This window comes from Populus trichocarpa, chromosome 4 (assembly GCF_000002775.5).
Source record: "Populus trichocarpa isolate Nisqually-1 chromosome 4, P.trichocarpa_v4.1, whole genome shotgun sequence".
In the NCBI taxonomy this organism is placed as follows: domain Eukaryota; kingdom Viridiplantae; phylum Streptophyta; class Magnoliopsida; order Malpighiales; family Salicaceae; genus Populus; species Populus trichocarpa.
Genome location: NC_037288.2, coordinates 881894 through 903083, shown reverse-complemented (window position 1 = coordinate 903083; position 21190 = coordinate 881894). Strand labels below are relative to the sequence as shown.

General features: G+C 34.1%; 2 protein-coding genes across 2 annotated transcripts in view; one reads left to right on the top strand and one right to left on the bottom strand.

The window, feature by feature from the left end:
• Window positions 1-6243, bottom strand: part of LOC112325758 (PR5-like receptor kinase) — a 95639-nt gene extending 89396 nt beyond the window's left edge. The window contains exons 1-3 of the mRNA XM_024599145.2: window positions 6085-6243; window positions 5324-5953; window positions 4602-5073 (exon numbers count right to left, since the gene is read on the bottom strand). Of these exons, the coding sequence (XP_024454913.2) occupies window positions 4602-5073; window positions 5324-5953; window positions 6085-6148 (1166 nt within the window). The 5' untranslated portion in view covers window positions 6149-6243. The remainder of the gene's footprint in view (window positions 1-4601; window positions 5074-5323; window positions 5954-6084) is intronic.
• A 4772-nt stretch (window positions 6244-11015) lies between these two features.
• Window positions 11016-21052, top strand: LOC7479050 (starch synthase 3, chloroplastic/amyloplastic). Its single transcript, XM_024599637.2, has 16 exons — window positions 11016-11450; window positions 11893-11956; window positions 12097-13422; window positions 13813-14027; window positions 14433-14703; window positions 15143-15318; window positions 16155-16262; window positions 16716-16825; window positions 16949-17054; window positions 17452-17622; window positions 17757-17885; window positions 18311-18493; window positions 19212-19343; window positions 19439-19550; window positions 20028-20151; window positions 20644-21052. Exons 1-16 carry the CDS (start codon window positions 11316-11318, stop codon window positions 20771-20773), a joined length of 3492 nt encoding a protein of 1163 aa, XP_024455405.2. The 5' UTR covers window positions 11016-11315; the 3' UTR covers window positions 20774-21052.
• Window positions 21053-21190: the final 138 nt, after the last annotated feature.

The window sequence follows — 21190 nt, the reverse complement described above, 5'->3', positions numbered from 1 at the left end:
AACTGTAACAAGCAAATAAATGTGCGGATTTCACTTAATAACATCTAAAATGCAAGGCATGGATAACATGGAGACTCAAATAAATCATGACATAGAAAATAAATTGAAAATTAAGATAGTTCCAAAATTGCCCATACCAAGCAAATCGTCAACAAACTAAGATATTAAATTCGACTAAACTCATGAACTGATATACAACTCATTTTAAGATTTAAGTTCAAAGTTGGATAAGTTAATTTAGGTTAAACTGTTTCAATTCAATCATTGTTGTTTCGAGAATTATTTTTTTAAGTTAGAATGATATCATTTAAAAAAAAATTAAATTGAATTTTGATTAGATTGACTAGGACACATAAGCTAAGTATGAGATAGTTTAATTTGAAATTCAGTTTATACCGGGAGCTGAATCAACAAATCACTATATTCAACTATCAAGGGTTCATTTGTCTAGTAAAGTTGAGTTTTAAAAAAAAAGTGTCATTTCAACACGTTAATCTACTTTAATTAAAATAAATGACTATATAGTGTTTGCTATCATGCTGGGATGGTTTTGGCCCATGATTTGCGATATCAACCGAAAGTAATTGACTTGACTTCCACATTTTTATTTTTTATTTTTCTATACTCCTGGCAAGGTACACACTCGCAGGACCTGTTGAGAAGACCTTATAGTCAAGGCAGCACCCACTTGCAACTCAAGAGACCTCCTCTGTGTAATTCTATCGAGATAAAATTTAGAATGGTATAACAAATGCAGATGTAATACTTAAGTTGTCATCTATAGTGTCTGAGTGTATTTGGTAATAAGATGTATTTTGCTTTTATAAAAGAGTTTTTAATTTAAAAATATATTAAAAATAAATTTGTATTAGTATATTAAAAGCATATAAAAAATATTAATTTAAAATTTTTAAAAATGAAAAATAGTTTAAAAAACATAACAGCATTAAATTCAAATATTTTGAACAAGGAGATAGTTGCCTCCTAATTTTCTAGTCCTATAGTCTATATATATACCAGCCTTTTTTAGTTAATTTTTACATGAGTGCATGTGTTTGTGCATTACTTAATTTATATATCCTTCCGTTTTCCTCTTCGAGAGAAGAATAAATTAGTGCAAGAAGAAAGGTAATTGAGGAACCAGGGAGAGGACTAACTCTGCATTTAACAAGTAACGAACGATATTTTCAACGTTTTGAATTATAATGTTTTAAAAAGCTTAAAATCCTGTTTATTTTTTTATTTTAAAAATATTTTTTTAAAAAAATTATTTTTTTCTTTGCTTCAAATTAATTATTTTTTGATGTTTTTAGATCATTTTGATGTATTTATGTCAAAAATAATTTTTTTAAATAAAAAAATATTATTTTAATGCATTTTCGAGTGAAGAAAAGCAACCACTACTACACTCTCAAACACACCCCCTAATCATGAAAAAAAACAAAAAAAAAACCTTTTTTTAACATGGAAAAGGATTGAAATTTTCATAGTTTGTGACGGGTATTCGACACTTTCTTGGAAACATGTCAATAATATTTTAAAATTAAATATGCTTAGGAATAAAGTTTTTTTTTAATGTTTAAATAAAAAGTAATCGAACATTCATGTTAATATTTCCTTTTCTGGAATTCAAGAAGTGGGATTTAGGAATCTTCCAATTATAAAATAAGTAACTTTTAATAAAGGATTACAATAAATAAGAGGATGAATTTTACATTCTTAAGAATAATAGTATTTGTTCTTAGTTATGTATGATAAATGCTCTGTAAAATAAGAGTATGAACAAAAAATAGAAAAGATGTGAATCCTTTACCTGAGTAGTTCAGAAGGTATATATATATAGCCTCTGAACTTTGTCATGTTGCTTGAATAGAGGGGTTGAAATATTATTTTTTTCCTTATATTATTAATGAGAAATAGATGTCTCTTACACAACATTAATTAATGATAAATATCCCTTACACAAAATTAATGTTGATGAAAATATGGTAGGTCCTGTGGAGACTTTTATGCACCTAGAGATATAGAGAGATGATCATTCTTGACTTTTAATATTTTATATTAAAAGACATAAGAATCAACAAATAAATCCATGTGACCCAAAATGGAGCCTAAAAAGATTATCAACTCAATATGTATTGGGTTTGGAATCATTCCAAATTCAAGGGTGATGGGTCTAACACTTTGTCAGACTCATATGCACTTAGACTCAGCGCGTAGCTGAACCCAAGGTAGTTGGGTTTGACATGTTGTAAGACTCAAATACATTTGGGCTCAACAAATAATTCGGCCCAAGGCAGTTGGGTCTGGCATCATGCCTGACTTACATGTACCTGGGTTCAGCGCGTAGCTAAACTCAAGAATGTTTGAACTTGACACCTTGTCAAACTCACACACATTTGGACTTAGTGGTAACTGAACCCAAGAATGTTGGATTTAGCATTTGGTCAAACCTACATTTACTTGAGCTTAATACATAGTTGAACTTAAGGATATTGGATCTGACATCTTGTCAGGACCACAATTATTTGAGCTCAGCACATAATTGAACTCAAGGAGGTTTGGTATAGTACCTCATCAGGCTCACGTGTACTTGGGCTCAGTGCATAACTGAACCAAAAAATATTAGGTTTAAAAATAAGTCAAACCCATGTCATTGTCATCTAGGATTGACATCCTACCAAGTCTACATATGTTAGGTTATTATCCTGTCTTAAGATTGTCATCTGGGATTGGCATCCTACCAAGTCTAGATACGTTAGGTTATTATTTTGTCTTTAGCCCCCCTCGGGTATTTGTTTTTTGCGTTTTAGAAGCGTTTTTGAAAAAAATTAAATTTATTTTATTTTTTCTTTGCTTCAAATTAATATTTTTTTGTGTTTTCCAATCATTTTGATGCGCTGATGTCAAAAATAATTTTTTAAAAATAAAAAAATATTATTTTGATACTTTTTCAAGTAAAAAGTATTTTGAAAAACAATAGCAATCATAGTTCCAAATATACTTTAAGCTTTTAAACAACCATATTAAAGATATATTAATTCATTAGGACTATAAGTTTTAACCAAAAGTTTCTTTTCATTTTTTGTGTTAAAAAATGAGAGGGGGAATACGCAACTATGCATAGCTTAATTTTTTGTGCTAAAAAAGACCAGTATTACAGTACACAGAAACCTTGAATTTTTCAATCTCAGTAGAAAAATCATGAAAACTAAAAAATTCTGCATTAAAGATTAACAAAATCATTTCAGAGAGAGATTGTGGTGTTAATGATGGAGATTTGTTGTAGGCAAGTCTGAGATAGTTCTGAACATTTAGTTATTAATAATTGAATCATGCAAGAATTCTAGTAGAAGTGGGATGGAGTTAAGCCCAATGAAAGACATGTTTCACGCCAAATAAATAGCCTGAAAGAAAAATTCATAACTTTCTATCTGATTTTTTAATTACATTCAAATTTGGTTAGAAAATTCTATAAACTCAATTCTATATAGAGTTCGGTCTTAAAAAAAAGCCCATTTTTTTTTCCTAAAAAATGATAGGCAGGTGAAACCCATCTCAGATTTTCTACAGGATACATTGCATCCACAGACGTCTGAAAAACTCTCATAGTGCCTGGTCAAGAACCAACGACTTTGAATAATCAAACGTTGAAAATTCTGAAGACTATACTCCAGTACACCGGCAAACTACTTGAGACATGTCAATACCTTGCTAGACAAGTGCTAAAAAAGCTGTGGTTAGCTTAGGATAGCATGGAAAAGTAGCAGAAGTGATAAGAAGCATGATAGATTTTATTTCTGCCAGAAGAGAGAGTTTTACAACTACATCATCTAGGATTGGAAAGAACAGAAGCTGGAGGAGGTGCTGAAGAAATATGTTTGTTACCAGCTGGAGAAGATATCATTGCATGCGAAAAACGATAATTGATGTTTGAATCTACCTCCATAACACCTTCCAGCACTTTTAAAACTGTTGACATGAGAGGTCTTCTTTCTGGGTCATCTTGCAAACACCAAGCAGCAACCTTTATCATCCTCGTTATTTCCTCTCTATCACTCCGCGTGTATTCATCCAAATTTTCCACAATGTCTATTACTCTATCTTGATCACCTTTCTTCTGCAACATTGTAAGCAAATGAAAGGCAGATTCTGGTTGTGATTGGTCTGCATTTCTGCGTGCACAAACTATTTCAAGGAGGACAATTCCGAAGCTATATATGTCAACTTTTACCGTAATATGACCTAATGGTTGACGCCATTCTGGAGCAAGATATCCCGGTGTTCCTCTCATTGAGATTTGAACCTGGCTCATATCTCTATTGATTAGCTTGGATAACCCAAAATCAGCGATTTTGGCGTGGAAACTTGAATCCAAAAGAATGTTCTGTGGTTTTACATCAAGATGTATTATGGTATGTCGACAGTCTTCATGAAGATAAGCCAGGCCTTTTGCTATGTCGAGTATAATCTTCTTCCTGGTCTGCCAATCAAGGAAAGATCTTTGTACATTCATAAAAATCCAATTATCCAACGATCCATTGCTCAAATACTCAAAAACCAAAAGCCTAGAGGATTTCTCTGCGCAAAATCCAATCAACCTCACCAAGTTAAAATGGTGCAGACTTCCAATTGCCTCGGCTTCTGCTAAAAAAGCACTCATTCCTTGGCCTCGTTTCTCCAACCTCTTCACAGCAATTTGTGTTCCATCTCCCAATTTTCCTTTGAATACAGACCCGAAGCCTCCTCTTCCAAGTCTCTCGTTGAAATTATCAGTTGCAACGTACAGTTCTTGGTATGAGAACCTGACAGGCATTCCTGGAACATGCTTTATATGATGATCTTCCACATCCTGCTGATCTTGTTCAGACTGCCCACGCCATCTTGCCCTCAAAATAAAAATCACTACAAAAGAAATGATAAGAAGAACACTACCTATAACTCCTGCTATAATTGGTACCAAACTTCTTGGAGTCTTAGGCCTTATTTCTGGAGATGGCCTTGGTGGTTTTTTAACTTGTGGGGGTGGTGATGGCGGCGGTTCGGCAGGGCTTGAATATACAGTTGTGTTTCCTGTGATGGACATGTAAGCATGTCAAAGAACAGATGTATGAATTGTGGATGAATTGTGTAAGCTAAAATTTCTTTCAACGTGTAGTACAATATATATAGAATGTGGCTTTGTGGTAAACCAACTTCTATTTGTGCAGGCTTTCTTAATTAACTTCTCATCAAACAAATTACACCACTCCTAAATGTTAAAATAATTAAAAAAAAAATATCAAACTCAAAAAACTACAAGATTGAAAAATGGTAAATTTACCTGCACAGAAGACAATTTGGTAATCGGATGATGCACAACTGAAGGTACCAGTCTCATCGTCAAGAGGATAGGTGTAAGTGTTTGGACACTTTTTCTTAAAATTCTGAGAATAAGAAGTAGGCTTGCAAGTCGAAGGTGTTCCATATTCACCAGTACAACAATATTGCTGTGAACCGAAGGCCTCACACGCACTGCGGCATCCCGCAATCTTCCCATCAGAACTACTAACCGTAAGTTCTGAAGGACAAACGCCGTTCAAATCCACCCCACATCCTGCTTTTTTGCAGCTCTTATTAGAAGGCAGAACAAGCAAAGGCAGGTTGTAGCCATCAAGAAGACTAACATTAAAAAAATATCGTCCATCTTTGTTAATCTTGAACTCTGCCATCGTCACAGGACTCGAGCCAGCTGGTACTGTTGAACATTCTATTTTGCCAGAGCCGCAGTCGCCTGTGATGCAGGAGAATCTTCCTGTATCATCTTCAGTGCAATTTGTGCGACCCCATAAACGACCAGCCCAATCATCCGAGGTTGTTATTTCCTTCCCGGCATTCTCTCCAAGGGAAAAACCAGTTGGGATCGTTGGGGCGACATAAAAGAGAGGTCTTGGATCATATGTTGAGTTTATTCCTGGCCATATAATGTAGTCACAATTGTTTAATATTGTTAAAGTTGTTGAAACATAAGATAACAGCTTAATTAATTGTGTTCAAGAATTAGAGATAGGAACAGAAAAATTGTGATAGATTGCTGTACCATACCTGATACGAATAAATGAGCAACCAAGAAAGGAGATAAATGCATAAGCAACTTCAGTAGTGACATTGAAGCAGAATTAGTATAAGAAAAATAAAAATTTTGGATTCCAATTAACAGGGTTTCTTTTTCTTTCTTTTTTCATTGGGCTAAGCTTTACTTGAAGGTTCCATGAAGAACAGGATATGTCTATTACGCGTAGGGGACTTGACATTGTGCATAGAAAAGTTTGTGTTGAAAGTTCTTCCAAAGTCATCCAACCACTTTCTTGAAAATAAGGCAAAAGAGACCCCACATTTTTTACTGGATACTCGGAATTAATTTATTAACTCTAAGAAAAAGAAATATGTTGTATTATATTTATGATAAAAAAAATAAATTTATAGCCCACTATTTTATTTGTTCCCTGCAGTTTTTTTAATTTTATATTTTGATTGTAAGCTTATTTTTGTCATGTTTCTATTCCTAAGATACCGTTTGGAAATTAATTGTCCGAGATAAAAAATAAGGCAACCCAAGTTGATTTTCCTGACTCGTGACTCAACTCCTAACTCGAGCTTTAAACTATAATAATAATTACTTTACTTATATGTTGACTCACTACAACCCTATTCGACCCTCCTGACCGATGACCTAGGTCTTACCCTGAGTCGACCCTCATATCGAGTTTTATAATTATGATAATAACCATTTTTATTTTTATGTTAACTCGGTTCAACTCATATTGGCCTTCTCGACCCGTGATTCAGGCCATGACACATGACCTAGACATTGCCTTAATTTGACTCTTAAACCGGGTTTTAAAACTATAATAATAATCACTTTTATCCATGCGTTAACTTAAATTCACCCTGGTTAACCCTCATAACCCGTGACACGGGTCTTGCCCAGGTCAACTACTGAGTCAAGTTTTAAAACTATAAAATAAATATTTTTATCCTTACATTGACCCAAATTAACCCGAGTTGACTCTCCTAACTCGTGACTTAGGTTTTGCCCAAAGTTGACCCTCAAGTTGGGTTTTAAAACTATGATAATAAACACTTTTATTTTTGCGTTAACTCTCTCAATCTGTGATTCAAACCTTGCCCCATATCGACCCTTGAATTAAGTTTTAAAACTATGATAATAACAACTTTTATCCTTAAATTGACTTAAGTCAATGGTTAACCCGACCCATGATCCGAGCTTTCTCTCGGTTTGAACCTGATTCAAGTCTACAACTTTTATTATTATATTGACTCGGGTCAACTTGAACCATGACTTATACCTTATCATGGATCGATTCCAAGTTGAGTTTTAAAACTATAATAATAATCATTTTTATTATTACATGTTTTAGTTTGATGATTTTGGAATTAAAATTTTTTTATAAAGATATTTTAGGAATAAAATAATAACAAATATTGTCTATGAAAAATTGAAAACATATCTTCTTTGTACCTCTTGTTTTGAAAGTGCAGAAATCCATTCCAAAACTATCTTGATAATAGTTTTATTTTTACATCTCTGTCTCTATCTTCTCTATCAAATATATTTTTATCTTTATTGTTTTTGTCTTTATTGTCTCGGGATTATAACTATGTAGTTAGAGTCGAAAGAACATCAACTAAACAAAATGAAAGAAAAGAATTGATAGGCAACATTCTAACCATAAAAAGGATTAATATTAATGTCAATAGGCTCCTTTGAACAGGGGCGGAGCAAGAAAAAATAGTTAGGGGGGCAAATTATAAATTAGAGGGGGCAAAGAAAAAAATTCAGTTATTTTTATTAAAATTATAAATATTTACAAGGGAGGAGCATTTTCTTGCAGGGCCCCAGCCCCCCTCCCTCCGCCACTGCCTTTAAAGAGTGAAGAGTTTAGTTTTATAAAGATGATTTGAAACTTTAATCTCTTTTTTTAAATGTAAATCAAAACTTGAGAAGGTTCTTTGATTCATGTTTTGGGATTAGAAATAGATATATATTATGAATTTTTATGTATATACTTTCAGGAGGAAAATTTTTAAAAAATTGGGTTTTTTTTTATTCAAAAGAACCCAAAAACTGACTTTGCAGCTATTGAGGTGGCTGGGAAGTAGAACTATGCATCAAAGATATTTACCAAATTCTAGCTTATCTTAATTTCTGGAGTCCATGCCAATCTCTCACCCTTAATCATTTGCGAAACTTTTGGCATTTGCAGGAATTTCTTGACTCATAAATCAGCCTTGAACACGTCTTCCACCAATCAGTCATGTAAATGCCCCCACCGATCCCCATCGCCACTCTTAATTCATATTTTAATAATTTCCCTTTTTTCAATAAATAAAAAAAAACTTGATAGATTTTGAGTTGCATGGTAAAAGGAGTGCTCTTCGTCTCAGAATTTCTTTCCATCTTTCAAACGATTCTAATCCAAAGCTTTTAAATTACATATATGAAATCTTAATTAATGAATTACATTCCTAAAACTTATAGTTATAAAACTTAAATTGAGAGTTTTCTCAATCTAAAACTTGTTTTTTAAATTGAGCAAGTTTTTCCATAGGTTAATGGTCAACTCAAATTATAAATTTTTAAAAAGCTAAAATAATATAATTTTACGGATATTTTTAGAAAAATAAAAATAATATTATTTTAGATTTTTTAAAAAAACAAAAATATCCTTCCTTTTTATTAAAAAAAGAATCAGTTCAAAATAAAATCTAATCATGACTATATTTTAGATTAGCAAATTGTCAAGTTGACCAACAAAATTTTATAATCATGTTTAAAAACATTTCATTAACTTGAATTATACTCCCTTCTCGTGTAAAAATAGGATCTATGAGGAAACTAGAAGAGGTGTTGGAATTCAAACAAGAAATAAGGGATGGATTGGTATTTTAGGTCATGGACATAAATCACACATGTCTTTTAAAATTTGTTTATTTTTATGTTTTAAAAATATTTAAAAAAAATTAAATTTTTTATTATTTTTTATTTTAAATTAATAATTTTTTTATTTTTCAAATTATTTTAATGTGCTGATATCAAAAATAATTTTAAAAAAATAAAAATATATATATTATTTTAATATATTTTTAAATAAAAAATAATTTAACAAATAATTCGTACTAAATCCTATTCTAGCAATTCCCACCGCCCCTGCCAAAAAAAAAAAACCCAGAGGAAACCAACACCTGTTCAGCCATTACTCAGCCACCTGATTTCCCCCGGCAAGATTTCATCAAAATCAGAGATCTTATTTCTCTGACACAAGTCCTTGCCCTCCCATCGAGAAATTCTATGGAAAGTGATAACCACGACCATATTTGATATTTCCTTCTTAGATTGGAATATTTCCTTTTATTTTGTTTAGTCCTGTACGTACTAAGAACCCTAACCTAAAGTTTATTAAGGTTATAAATACAATGAGGATTTTATTCTTTAATCCCTTTACAAGCCTAGATTGATTATTATGATTTATTTAGCACGTTCTTGTGTACCTCTGTTCATTTAAATTAATCGATATTCTTTTCTTGTGAATGAATAGTCCTCATGAGATTATTATTATTATAGTAATTAAATCAACTTCATTTCAAAGCAACAATTAAATTATTTAAAGGTTTTTTTAAAAAAACAAATGTCAGAATATTTCTTGGTTAAACCTCTTACAGAGATTTCATGTAAGCTTTATACTCTGGACCTGTCCTTTCATGTTTCTCTTTTGTCTTGCAATAATATGAAAACGATAGTGCTTGTAGGCCCATTCCAAAGACTATCTACCCAATATTTAAATGTTTTTTTTTTCTTATCCTCTACTTTAAATTGCTTTTTTATTTCAACTATTTACTGGTTTTCAACACTAAACTTGTGTTATTAAATCTCACACAACCCAACATTCAACCTAATAATTTACTAGTTCAAATTCTAGTTTTTAGACTAGATTTTAAATAAAATTAGGTAATATTTAATCCTAGTATAATCTAGGTAATCTAACGAGTCAATTTGTAACTTAATCAAAAATCTATTTTGATTTTATTAAAAAATGAATTTATGTTATGTTAACTCTTTTTATTTTTCTAAATCTTAAACAACTTTGTTTTATATTTATTATCCGAGTTAATCTATCCAACTTCTAACACTAGCTTTTGACTAAATATTAAATCAAGTCATGAGTTAGGCTGGAATTAATTACTCTAATTACAACCGATTACTTTACTATTAATTGTTGTTTTTATTTTCTATGTCAGTTTTCAAGTTTTTAAAAATAAAAATCTAAAACCTGATTTTTTTATAAAAAAATAATTAACTACAATTATCATAGTTTTTGAAAACTACATTTTTTAGTTACAAAAGAAATTGACAACATCTAATGAGTTTTTTAAAAACAAAAACATGAAAATTTTAATTTTTAAAATAAAAAGTGAAAATGATATATCAAACAATCTCTAAAAAGAATTCATTGAGTTTTGAACAATCAACAATAAAATTGATATATTTTTCTGAGACATAGTAAACACTTTTTATTGATAAAATTAGAGTTTGGTAAGAATATATTTGTTTTTGCATTTAAAAAATACTTTTAAGATTTTTTTAATTTATCTTTTTACTTCAAATTAATTTATTATATATAATTTTAGATATTTTTAATATATTAATATAAAAAATAAAAAAAGAAATATCATTTATATTAACAAAATTCCAAACACTACAAGCCACAGAGGATTTGCTGACATGGCATGTCTCCATTTGATGGGTCAATTCTTATTCCGATCCTGGAGCCATCTAAGCCTATCATACACTAACTGCCTCTCAAAAGCATAACCCTTTCAAAAGAAAATCCCCCAAAAGTTTTAAATTGTCTCTGGCTCCACTTCACCACATACAACCCCACAATAAATCCTCTCATCAAATCCATCTCCACCATTATAAAATCATTGACACAATTTTTCCCATCAATCAACGGTTCAAAAACAACCCCCATTTTAGATCACTATTTTTGCAAAACAGAGAGCAACAATTTTGACACTTATGGCCGAGATTCTATGACTTTTGAAGTACTGTTTATCAGAGAGTATGTTTTTTTTTAAGAAAGAAATTAAACAGTGCTAAGAACATGCATAATTTTATTGGAAGAATATAAAAGATCGAGTCTTGATCAATGGATTAGCAACAATAAGTTCAGTTTTGGAGTGAAAGATTTAAAGTTTGAAGTGGGTTTTGCTCGCACAAAAACTTTCTGTTTTGTTTCTGAAAATAGAAAGCCATGGAAGTGGCTTTGCTAGTACAAAGTCCATTGAGTTGTAGTGGAAGGGGTGTTTTTAGTGAAAGAAATGGTTTAAAGATTAAACCTTTTCTTGTTGGGTCTTTCCCTCATGTTAGAAGTGGACAACTTTCAAGTGTAAGTGTCTTTCTTACTCTAAAATGATTCATCGGCTCATTTAGTTCCTGTTTTTTAATGTGTTATGTGTTTGTTTTGATGGAATTGTTATTGGTTTTGTTGGTTCTGGGATGAAGAATGGAATATTTTTTTGTTCTGGTTTTACCTGGATGTTTCTGTTCAATGTTGGTTGCTGTTGGTTTTTTAAAGGTTTTTGCTTTTTGGGATTTTGATTGGTTTGTTAGTGTGATTATGATTATGTTTTTGTTTTTGTGCTGCTGATTGTAATGTTTTTGTTAATTATTGGGATTCCATTGGCTTTTTTGTTCATTGTGGTGACTGTGATTATAATTTTTAATCTGTGATTGAGAATTAATTCATTCTAAGCAGATGAAAGCGAGTAAACTGTATTGTATGAGTCTACTGGATACTGAGTTTTTTACTTTGTTGTGTTTGGTTTTAGCTTAATTCATGGAGGAAGGAGTTTCCAGCAAGTGGAGTTTCATTTCGAATAGCTGCAACTGCTGGTTTGTTCAAGTTTTGCTCTTTTGTTTTTCTTTGGATTTTATAGGAAAAAGGAGATATGATATAATATTTGGATTTTGGTTTAAAATGCTTATTGATGAATTTGAATATAGTTTAGAATTTGAACTGCATTTATATGCAGATTTTTCTAAGAGGAGACAGAGAAAAATGTCAAATGCTAGGCCTAGAGGCTCTTCTCCGAAGGGATTCACGCCGAAAACACCTGTTGGAACAAGCACCCAGAAGAGAGATTTAGAAAACAATGGAGAGAAAGAGGGTTCAGTTACACCAAAATCTAGTGAGATTGCAGAGGCCAACAAGCAAACACTAGAAACACAGGTTGAGGAGGATGAAGAACTGGCAATTGAACATTCTGGGGAGAAAAAAGTCGACGAAGAAAAGATAGGAGAGGAAGTATCTTTGATGAGTAAAAAGGTGGCTGTTGCTAATGGTAATCAAGTGGTCAAAAATGGAAGTATCAGTAGAGTTGGTAAGGATGTGACCCTGTCAGAGGATAAAATTGCTTTAGAGGGAAGCCAAAATGATGACTTGAAGAATGATGGTATTGTGAAAGAGAAGAGCATTTCAATTGATGCGAGAAAGACTGAAGATGATTCTCTACAAATAAAATTGAAGTTGGAAATGGAAGAAAAATTGCGTAAAGAAGAAACTGATAGGCTTGCTGAAGAAAAATTGCGTAAGCAAGAAATTGAGAGGCTTGTTGAGGAAAACTTCTCTAAGGGTAACAAATTGTTTGTCTATCCGCAGATGGTGAAACCCGATGAAGACATAGAAGTGTTCCTTAATAGAAGTCTATCAACCTTGAGTGACGAACCAGATATTTTGATTATGGGAGCATTCAATGACTGGAGATGGAAATCTTTTACCTTTAGGTTGAGCAAGACCCATCTCAATGGGGATTGGTGGTCTTGCCAGGTTCATGTTCCAAAAGAAGCATATAAGATGGACTTTGTGTTCTTCAATGGGCAAGATGTCTATGACAATAATGACAGGAAGGATTTCTACATTCTTGTTGAAGGTGGAATGGATGCATTTGCATTTGATGATTTCTTGCTTGAGGAAAAACGTCGGGAACTGGAGAAACTTGCAAAGGAGCAAGCTGTGAAGGAAAGATTAGCAGAAGAGCAGAGGCGAAGAGAAGCAGAGAAGGCTGCAAGTGAAGCTGATAGAGCACAGGCAAGGGCAGAAATTGAAAAAAGGAGAAGAACATTGCAAGAACTGATGAAAAAGGCTGCAAGGTCCTTCAATAATGTTTGCCACGTAGAACCTAGTGAGTTCAAAGGTGAGGACACGATCAAGTTATATTATAACAAAAGCTCAGGTCCTCTAGCCCATGCTAATGACCTTTGGGTTCATGGGGGGCATAATAATTGGAAGGATGGATTGTCCATTGTTGAGAGACTTGTCAGCTCTGACAAAAAGGATGGCGATTGGTGGTATGCTAATGGTATGCTTGAATATATCTTCTTTAATCTAGTAATGGTGCTTTTTTTCTTTTTACATTGTCTATTGAGCCTTATAGTCACACGAACAATTTGTTTTTGATTATCATGAAATTTCAATCTGGCGTGGTACATTTTAGGGAAATTGGAAGAAAGAAGAAATTGGCAATGTTATTTATTTTTAATTAATAGAAAAGGTCCCTGATATTCTTCTTTTATGAATTATTACTGCATGATTCTTCTCTTCATCTCTTTTGGTGGGCCTGGATGCACCTTTTTAAAACTGGCACAAGAATGATGCTATGTCTGTGTCAACCTTGCCCTGCATGATTCTGTTTTGTTGGTTTATCCTTGCTGTATCATAGGAATTTTTTGTTCAACAATGTCTTTTGCAGTTGTTGTACCTGATCGAGCCTTTGTCCTGGATTGGGTCTTTGCTGATGGTCCACCTCAGAATGCCACTGTGTATGATAACAATCATCGCCAAGATTTCCATGCTATTGTCCCAAATGGTATTCCTGAAGAATTGTATTGGGTTGAGGAAGAACACCAAATATATAGGAAACTACAGGAAAAGAGGAGGTTAAGAGAGGACGCTATACGTGCCAAGGTCAGTTAACATGATGCTACATTCGAAGTACTAGAATTAGAATAGGAGGATCAAGATTTTGTGCTCTGGCACTTATAAAAGCATGATTGGTTATCTTTGAATCACGCACAACATAAACATGGCTGAAATTTCTACCACATGTTTTGTGGTCTGCTAGTAACCTTGGCTCCCATACTGAACACGTAGAACAGCCACTTAACTTTCTGCTGCTGGTCACTCTGAGTGTATGTTATCTTGTTAACAAGTGCCATTAGTGGAATTCTTTAACAGTTAAAAGAGGTTGTCTGTTCTGCATCCTTCTTTGGACTTATTTTTTGTTAAATTTTATGAAATCTTGTCATATTGTAACTTTCTGAATTTCAAGTTTACTAAGTCCCGCTGCCTCTATGCTTTCTCTTGTCTCAGGCTGAGAAAACAGCACGTATTAAAGCTGAAACAAAGGAACAAACTTTGAAAAGGTTTCTGCTGTCACAAAAGCATATAGTTTATACTGAGCCTCTTGATGTTCAGGCTGGAAGCACCGTGACAGTTTTCTATAATCCTGCTAACACCATTCTGAATGGTAAACCTGAAGTTTGGTTCAGAGGTTCATTCAACCGTTGGACCCACCGTAAGGGTCCATTGCCACCTCAGAAAATGTTGCCTGCAGATAATGGCTCTCACGTCAAAGCCACTGGTAAGCTTTTAGTTCCAGCTTTCATTCTTTGTTCTTTTATGTGTGATAAGAATTATTTATTTATTTAGCAATTTCCTTCCATTTAATATGGTGGCTTATCTTCAGTTTATGTGTGATTGTAGCATTCATATTTTGGTGTTTGTATCATCTTTGCTGTTGTCGCCTCACTCTGGGTTTTTCTTGTCATGGACATTGTAAGCAGTGTCATACAGCTCACAGATGACTTTCATTGGGTTCAATTTCATTCATATCTGATGCCAAGGAATTTCTTTCCAGCATGCATTTTAGCTCATTATCCCTTAAGTAGGCAAGTTAATCATCTATACGCAAGTTTAAATGTGTAAAGGATGATGGCATATCATGTCAGTACAGATAGCACACTTACTAAGAGACTGGGTTTTTTCAGGAAAAAAGGTTTCATTTTGTGTGTTTTTTGCAGTCAAGGTTCCATTGGATGCCTACATGATGGATTTTGTATTCTCTGAGAAGGAAGATGGTGGAATTTTTGACAATAGAGAAGGCATGGATTATCACATACCAGTGTCTGGAGGAATTGCAAAAGAACCACCGATGCACATTGTGCATATTGCTGTTGAAATGGCCCCAATCGCGAAGGTAATTTTAATGTATAACGTGTATGATACTGTCTTGGTGCTAAACTTTCTTGGTGCTACGGGGTTTGAAAGTTACATTATTGTCAAAGAAATAAATTCATTGTTTTTTAAGTATATTAGCCATTACGTATAAGGTGTGAACTATCCATTTCACTTCTAACATCTCCTTTTCCACCTTAACCTAACATCCTTCACGGCTTTCTTGATTTCTCTGTTTTGTCTCAATTACATCTACTCCTGACTTGTTCTCTCTTTTTCTTTCATTGAATATAAGGTCTTTTTAAAACAATCAGGAGCAAATAGTGATATTAATTTTCTAGACTGAATCCAAAGTGTTTGGACTCGAGCCTTTTAACCACATTGGTATCTATTCTGTATCATTAAGACACGGTGAGTTATAGGCTACTAAACCTTTCAATTTTCTTGACACCTCACTCATCAAAAGCCCAAATAATTGAAAGAAACGTGTTAAGGTGCTAACATGTAAGGTAGGAAAAGAGCCTCCAAATACCAGAAGCAGATTAATGTGTAGCATAGCTTATAGACACACACACACACAAGCCATAAAAATTGGGTTATGACTTCATATGAAAGGCAAACTTTGAGTCATGAGCAACATTTTTCTACTAGTAGAATAGGGGACGGAGTCTTGTTTCCGAGCATAACTTCTCACAACAAGTTATGTGCTTAGTGAATTAACCCTCATTTGCATTCCGTTGGCTAAAGTACACCATTAAGCAACTTGTCTTAAAATAACAAAATAACGTACTTCTTATTCTTTATTTTATTTTATTTTTTGTATACTTGTACAACTATTCTGTGATAAATCTCTTGCAGGTTGGTGGGCTTGGTGATGTTGTGACTAGTCTCTCCCGTGCAGTTCAAGATTTAAACCACAGTGTGGACATCATTCTTCCAAAGTATGACTGTATGAAGATTAGCCATGTAAGCTCATTGCAGCTTCCACAAATTGAAGATTTTGTGTTATTCATCCTTTAGTGTATTTTTATGTCCCACACTTGGTCTTACACCTCTCTGTTGGAGGGTCCATTAATAGAGATTGTTGAAGTATTAGTCCTTCATATTATGTTTGGATGATTTAAGTATCAGAATGTTGCAGTTCACTAGCAAGGGTAGGGTACGCCCCCCCCCCCCCCCCCCAAAAAAAAAAAAAAAAAAACTCTTCCAAATAAAATAATAATTATAGCAATAATGAATTGGCACTTATAAAGCATGCACTACTATTACAAGATCATGTGTCTTTCAATAAGAAAAGTGATTTGTCCTGTAAGAATTAAAATGACACTATCAAACTAAATAGTAGGTTTTGCATCTTGTTTTTCTGTAAAACATGAAGCACTGCTTCCATTAAATCTTTAAACGTGCTCTCTGAAACAGGTGAAAGATTTGCACTACCAGAGAAGCTATTCCTGGGGTGGGACTGAAATAAAAGTATGGTTTGGGAAGGTGGAAGGCCTTTCTGTCTATTTCTTGGAGCCTCAAAATGGGTAACTTTTGTGCTCTACAGTACCCTCAAAGTGTTGCCTGCTTGTACATATTGTTCCACCATAATTATCACTTCATATAACAAAATGCCTGATAAGGTCTCCTGATGCATTATTTTCTTGCAGAATGTTTTGGGCAGGTTGCGTATATGGCTGCAAGAATGATGGGGAGAGATTTGGTTTCTTTTGCCATGCAGCCCTTGAATTTTTACAACAAAGTGGATTTCATCCTGTAAGTTAAATGATTTGATTCAGCATCAAGCAGTTATTTTGTTAAAATGGTTACTGGTTCTTAGAATATCTCTTTTGCATGGGTGGTAAATTTTACTTAATACATAATGAAGTTATGATGTCATTCATTGACTACACCCTAATAAAGCCCATATATAAACATTGTGATAGGAAAAATACAATTAATTATGTGTAGAAGAATGGATTTCAGGAAGTTATTCTCCATGACCAACTTTCAAAACCAGCTTTTGCTGCTGGTTGGGCAACTGGTTGCGACAATGATTGTTAATCTGTGATATCTATCTGACCAAATCAACCAGCCCCGTCCTTCTGAATATGCTCATTGAATCTATTTCTTTTCTTCCTAAGACGTGTTAATCAGTGCTTTACACTTCCAGGATATTATCCATTGCCATGATTGGTCTAGTGCTCCAGTTGCATGGTTGTTTAAGGACCATTATATGCATTATGGTCTTAGTAAATCCCGGGTAGTCTTCACCATTCATAATCTTGAATTTGGGGCAAACAACATTGGGAAAGCTATGGCATATTCTGACAAGGCTACAACTGTAAGTAATTGTTGTTCTTTCTTTTGCATTTTCTAGTTTTTCAATCAACTTTTTTTTAATAATATTTTCACACTTTTATGATTTCTGTGGCGGCACCTGAGAATATTTTTTTTTTGTTGTTGTTGTTTTTGCAGGTATCTCCCACATATTCAAGGGAGATTTCAGGAAATCCTTTAATTGCTTCTCATCTCCACAAGTTCCATGGCATCCTAAATGGAATTGACCCTGATATATGGGACCCTTATAATGATACATACATTCCTGTAAGTGGGTTACCATATCATTTTGAATTTTTTTGACTGATGGTTCTTGAAATGAAGTCCATAAGTTCTAAACGCTTCCTAGTATGCTCCATCTTCCATGAATTTGCAACCTACTAATTGGATACATTCATCTATGCATTAGAAGTGAAATGAAAGATTGGCCCTGTGAATGCATGGCCATGCGTGGTTGAAGATTGCAATTGGAATCCATTCTGAAATGCAAGTGCCATTATTTGTCTTTAATGCATATGCAAACATTGAGGGTTGTCATTTTGATGGAAACTCTATGCGTACCTTTTTTGATTACTTTTCAAGGTTTAAGATGGTTTATTAGAACGGAGCACTTTTTTGTCTTTAATTGTAATCTTCTTTGGAGATTCAGATTTCTTCCGCCATGCAATTGTGGCTAATATCTATTATTCCAGGTACCTTATACTTCCGAGAATGTTGTTGAAGGAAAAAGAACTGCCAAGGAGGCTTTGCAACAAAGGCTTGGTTTGAAAAAGGCTGATCTTCCTCTGGTAGGAATAATTACTCGCTTGACACATCAAAAGGGAATCCATCTCATCAAGCATGCAATTTGGCGCACCTTAGAGCGCGGTGGGCAGGTTCTTTTCTATCCGATTTCCTGTTTCTCAAGTTCTCTTCTTATTGTGGATTATTTATCAGCCCATAGGACTGCTTTTCAACAATATCTATCTCTGCCAGCTATTTCCCAATCATTAAAGTGCAATGCTAGCAGTAAATGTTTTGGTTCTGTTGACTGATTTAGATACACCAAGACAATAACATGTCTCTTGAATAGTGGCACAGAATTGCATAGTGAAAAACCATTAAATGCATGCCACTTTTTCGCTTTAAATGGGAACCATTCCTTTGCAGAGTATTGCTTAGTTATTGGATTGCTAACAGTTGAGAATGTGGCCAATTTCTTGTTTGGCAGTGTAGACTCCTTTAATGTTGGACATGATCTCAACACTTGACCCATCACTTATTTAAAGAAAAAAAAGTTACAAGTACTGTAATCCATCTAGGTTTCCTTCCAGCACAGAGCAGCATTGGGAGTAGCCTGAAGCATCCTGACTGCTGTGTAATCTGGCTGATGCATCGCCACCTACCCACCCCCAACTTATCCTGTCTTCTATCTTTCCTTGTGTTTCTGTTATTGTGATTCAGCAATAATATCATCACAGTTATGATCTGAATGCCAACATAAGAATTATGGAAGTCCATTAGTAGGTCTTAAGTCATCTGCAGGTTTGAACAATGCATATGTTGAAGCATAATAACATCTTACCATTTCTGTGAAATGAAATTTGTGTATAGGTTGTACTGCTTGGTTCAGCTCCAGATCCCCGTGTCCAGAATGATTTTGTGAATTTGGCCAACCACTTGCATTCTAGTCACCATGACCGTGCTCGCCTTTGTTTGACTTATGATGAGCCTCTTTCGCACTTGGTATTCTCCTGGAACTTCACATTCAATTTTTATTTCAATGAACTTACCTCTTCCTTTTGCAACTGACCAGGAAAATCTTCTTTTTTGTTTGGTAGATATATGCGGGTGCTGATTTCATTCTAGTCCCATCTATTTTTGAGCCTTGTGGACTGACCCAGCTTACTGCTATGAGATATGGTTCAATAGCTGTTGTTCGAAAAACTGGAGGTGAGTACCTATCTTTCTTTTACGTTGACAAAATTTCTCAACTTATTCTAGTTTTTTTTTTTTTCAAAAAAAGAAGAAAAATGAACTCCAATGAATTATTCTTTAAATATAAGAAGAATTTCCTTTTTAAACTTGTTCTAGACCCACTTTTGAGGTGTGTATGTTGACCACCAGGTTGTCATTGCACCTACAAAAAAGAGAGAAAAACTCTGATGGTGCTTTATATTATTATCACTAGTAACGAGGATGAGGGGTTTGGGTAGAGGAAGTGTTACTAGCTCTTGGATACTTCATACTGTGCTTTTTTGGCATGTGGTAGACTTGAAATTAATTTCTACTTTCGTAGTCAAATGCCTTGCGACTCTGTGGTGCTTCTTGACAAGATTACTGTTTACAAGTTCTCTAGTGCACTTCTCAAGCTAGTACCAGCAATTATAGTATGCTAAGTAGTCCATTTTCATGCTATTTCTTCTTTAGGGCTTTTCGACACTGTGTTTGATGTTGACCATGACAAAGAAAGAGCCAAAGCACAAGGTCTTGAACCAAATGGATTTAACTTTGATGGAGCTGACCCTGCTGGTGTTGATTATGCTCTAAATAGGTGAGTGGATGTTTATCTTCTTTAGTGAACTGCATGTTTAAACACACGCACACAAGTTATGTCTCCGATGTTTCCCCTTTGGAAAATCTTGAATATGAGGATATCATCGGTGCAATTTAACACCCACAAACTTGAACACACGGTAAACTATCGTTCCCAGTGTCTGCCCTGATATAATCTTAATGTGAAGATGCCATACCATTTAACATATGCTACTGACGTGTAGTGCCTGGAGTACATAAGCAAGCCAATTGGCAATTCTTTTGGTTCTTTTTCCTCATCACGGAAAACTTCTTTTGCCATCTTATTTTTGTACTAGAACTTTATCTTCATTCTTGAACATGTGAAGAAGAAACAATTAAAGTTTTGATGGGGATGCTGTAAAATGTTAAGATGACACTGATCCCTCTTGCCTGTTATCGCTTGCATATGCAAGCTTGCCTTTTGAATATATTTTGTTCGGTAATATTTATTTTCCAATGAATATTTCAGGGCAATCTCTGCCTGGTACGACGGTCGGGATTGGTTTAACTCGATGTGTAAAAAGGTGATGGAGCAAGACTGGTCTTGGAATAAGCCTGCTCTCGATTACTTGGAGCTTTACCATTCAGCACGCAAGTGAAAACAAGAAATCAGTAGGCCAAGAGAGCAATATGCAACTCAATCCGGTACCATAGTTTGTACATGTTTAGTGGCACACCTCTGATTTTTTTATCATTCCACAGGGTAATTTCTTGCACATAGGTTGCCCACTCCAAATAATATGCTAGGTCATATCAGTATTCAGTGTTGGAGCTCGAAATGGATCGTCCATTTTTGTGTAGCACAAAACTATAGGCTACACCTTTATGTACCTTTGATCGCTTATATTATCAATCAATATTCATTAGCATCTCCAAAAGGGGCTAATCCTAGAGGTTTATTTTTTCCAAAATTCAGCATGCATCTTGGTTGTGGCTTGCACGAGAGGGATAGTGGAGGTCTGTCGTTAACAAACCCTAACCCTTCTGTTGTCACTTGGGTTCGAGTTCCTGACTTG

Coding starts and splice junctions, on each gene's coding strand:
- LOC7479050 (XM_024599637.2), top strand. CDS start 11,316: ATGGAAGTGGCTTTGCTAGTACAAAGTCCATTGAGTTGTAGTGGAAGG. Junction 15,319..16,154: donor AAATGGCCCCAATCGCGAAG/GTAATTTTAATG, acceptor AATCTCTTGCAG/GTTGGTGGGCTTGGTGATGT. Junction 20,152..20,643: donor GTTGATTATGCTCTAAATAG/GTGAGTGGATGT, acceptor TGAATATTTCAG/GGCAATCTCTGCCTGGTACG.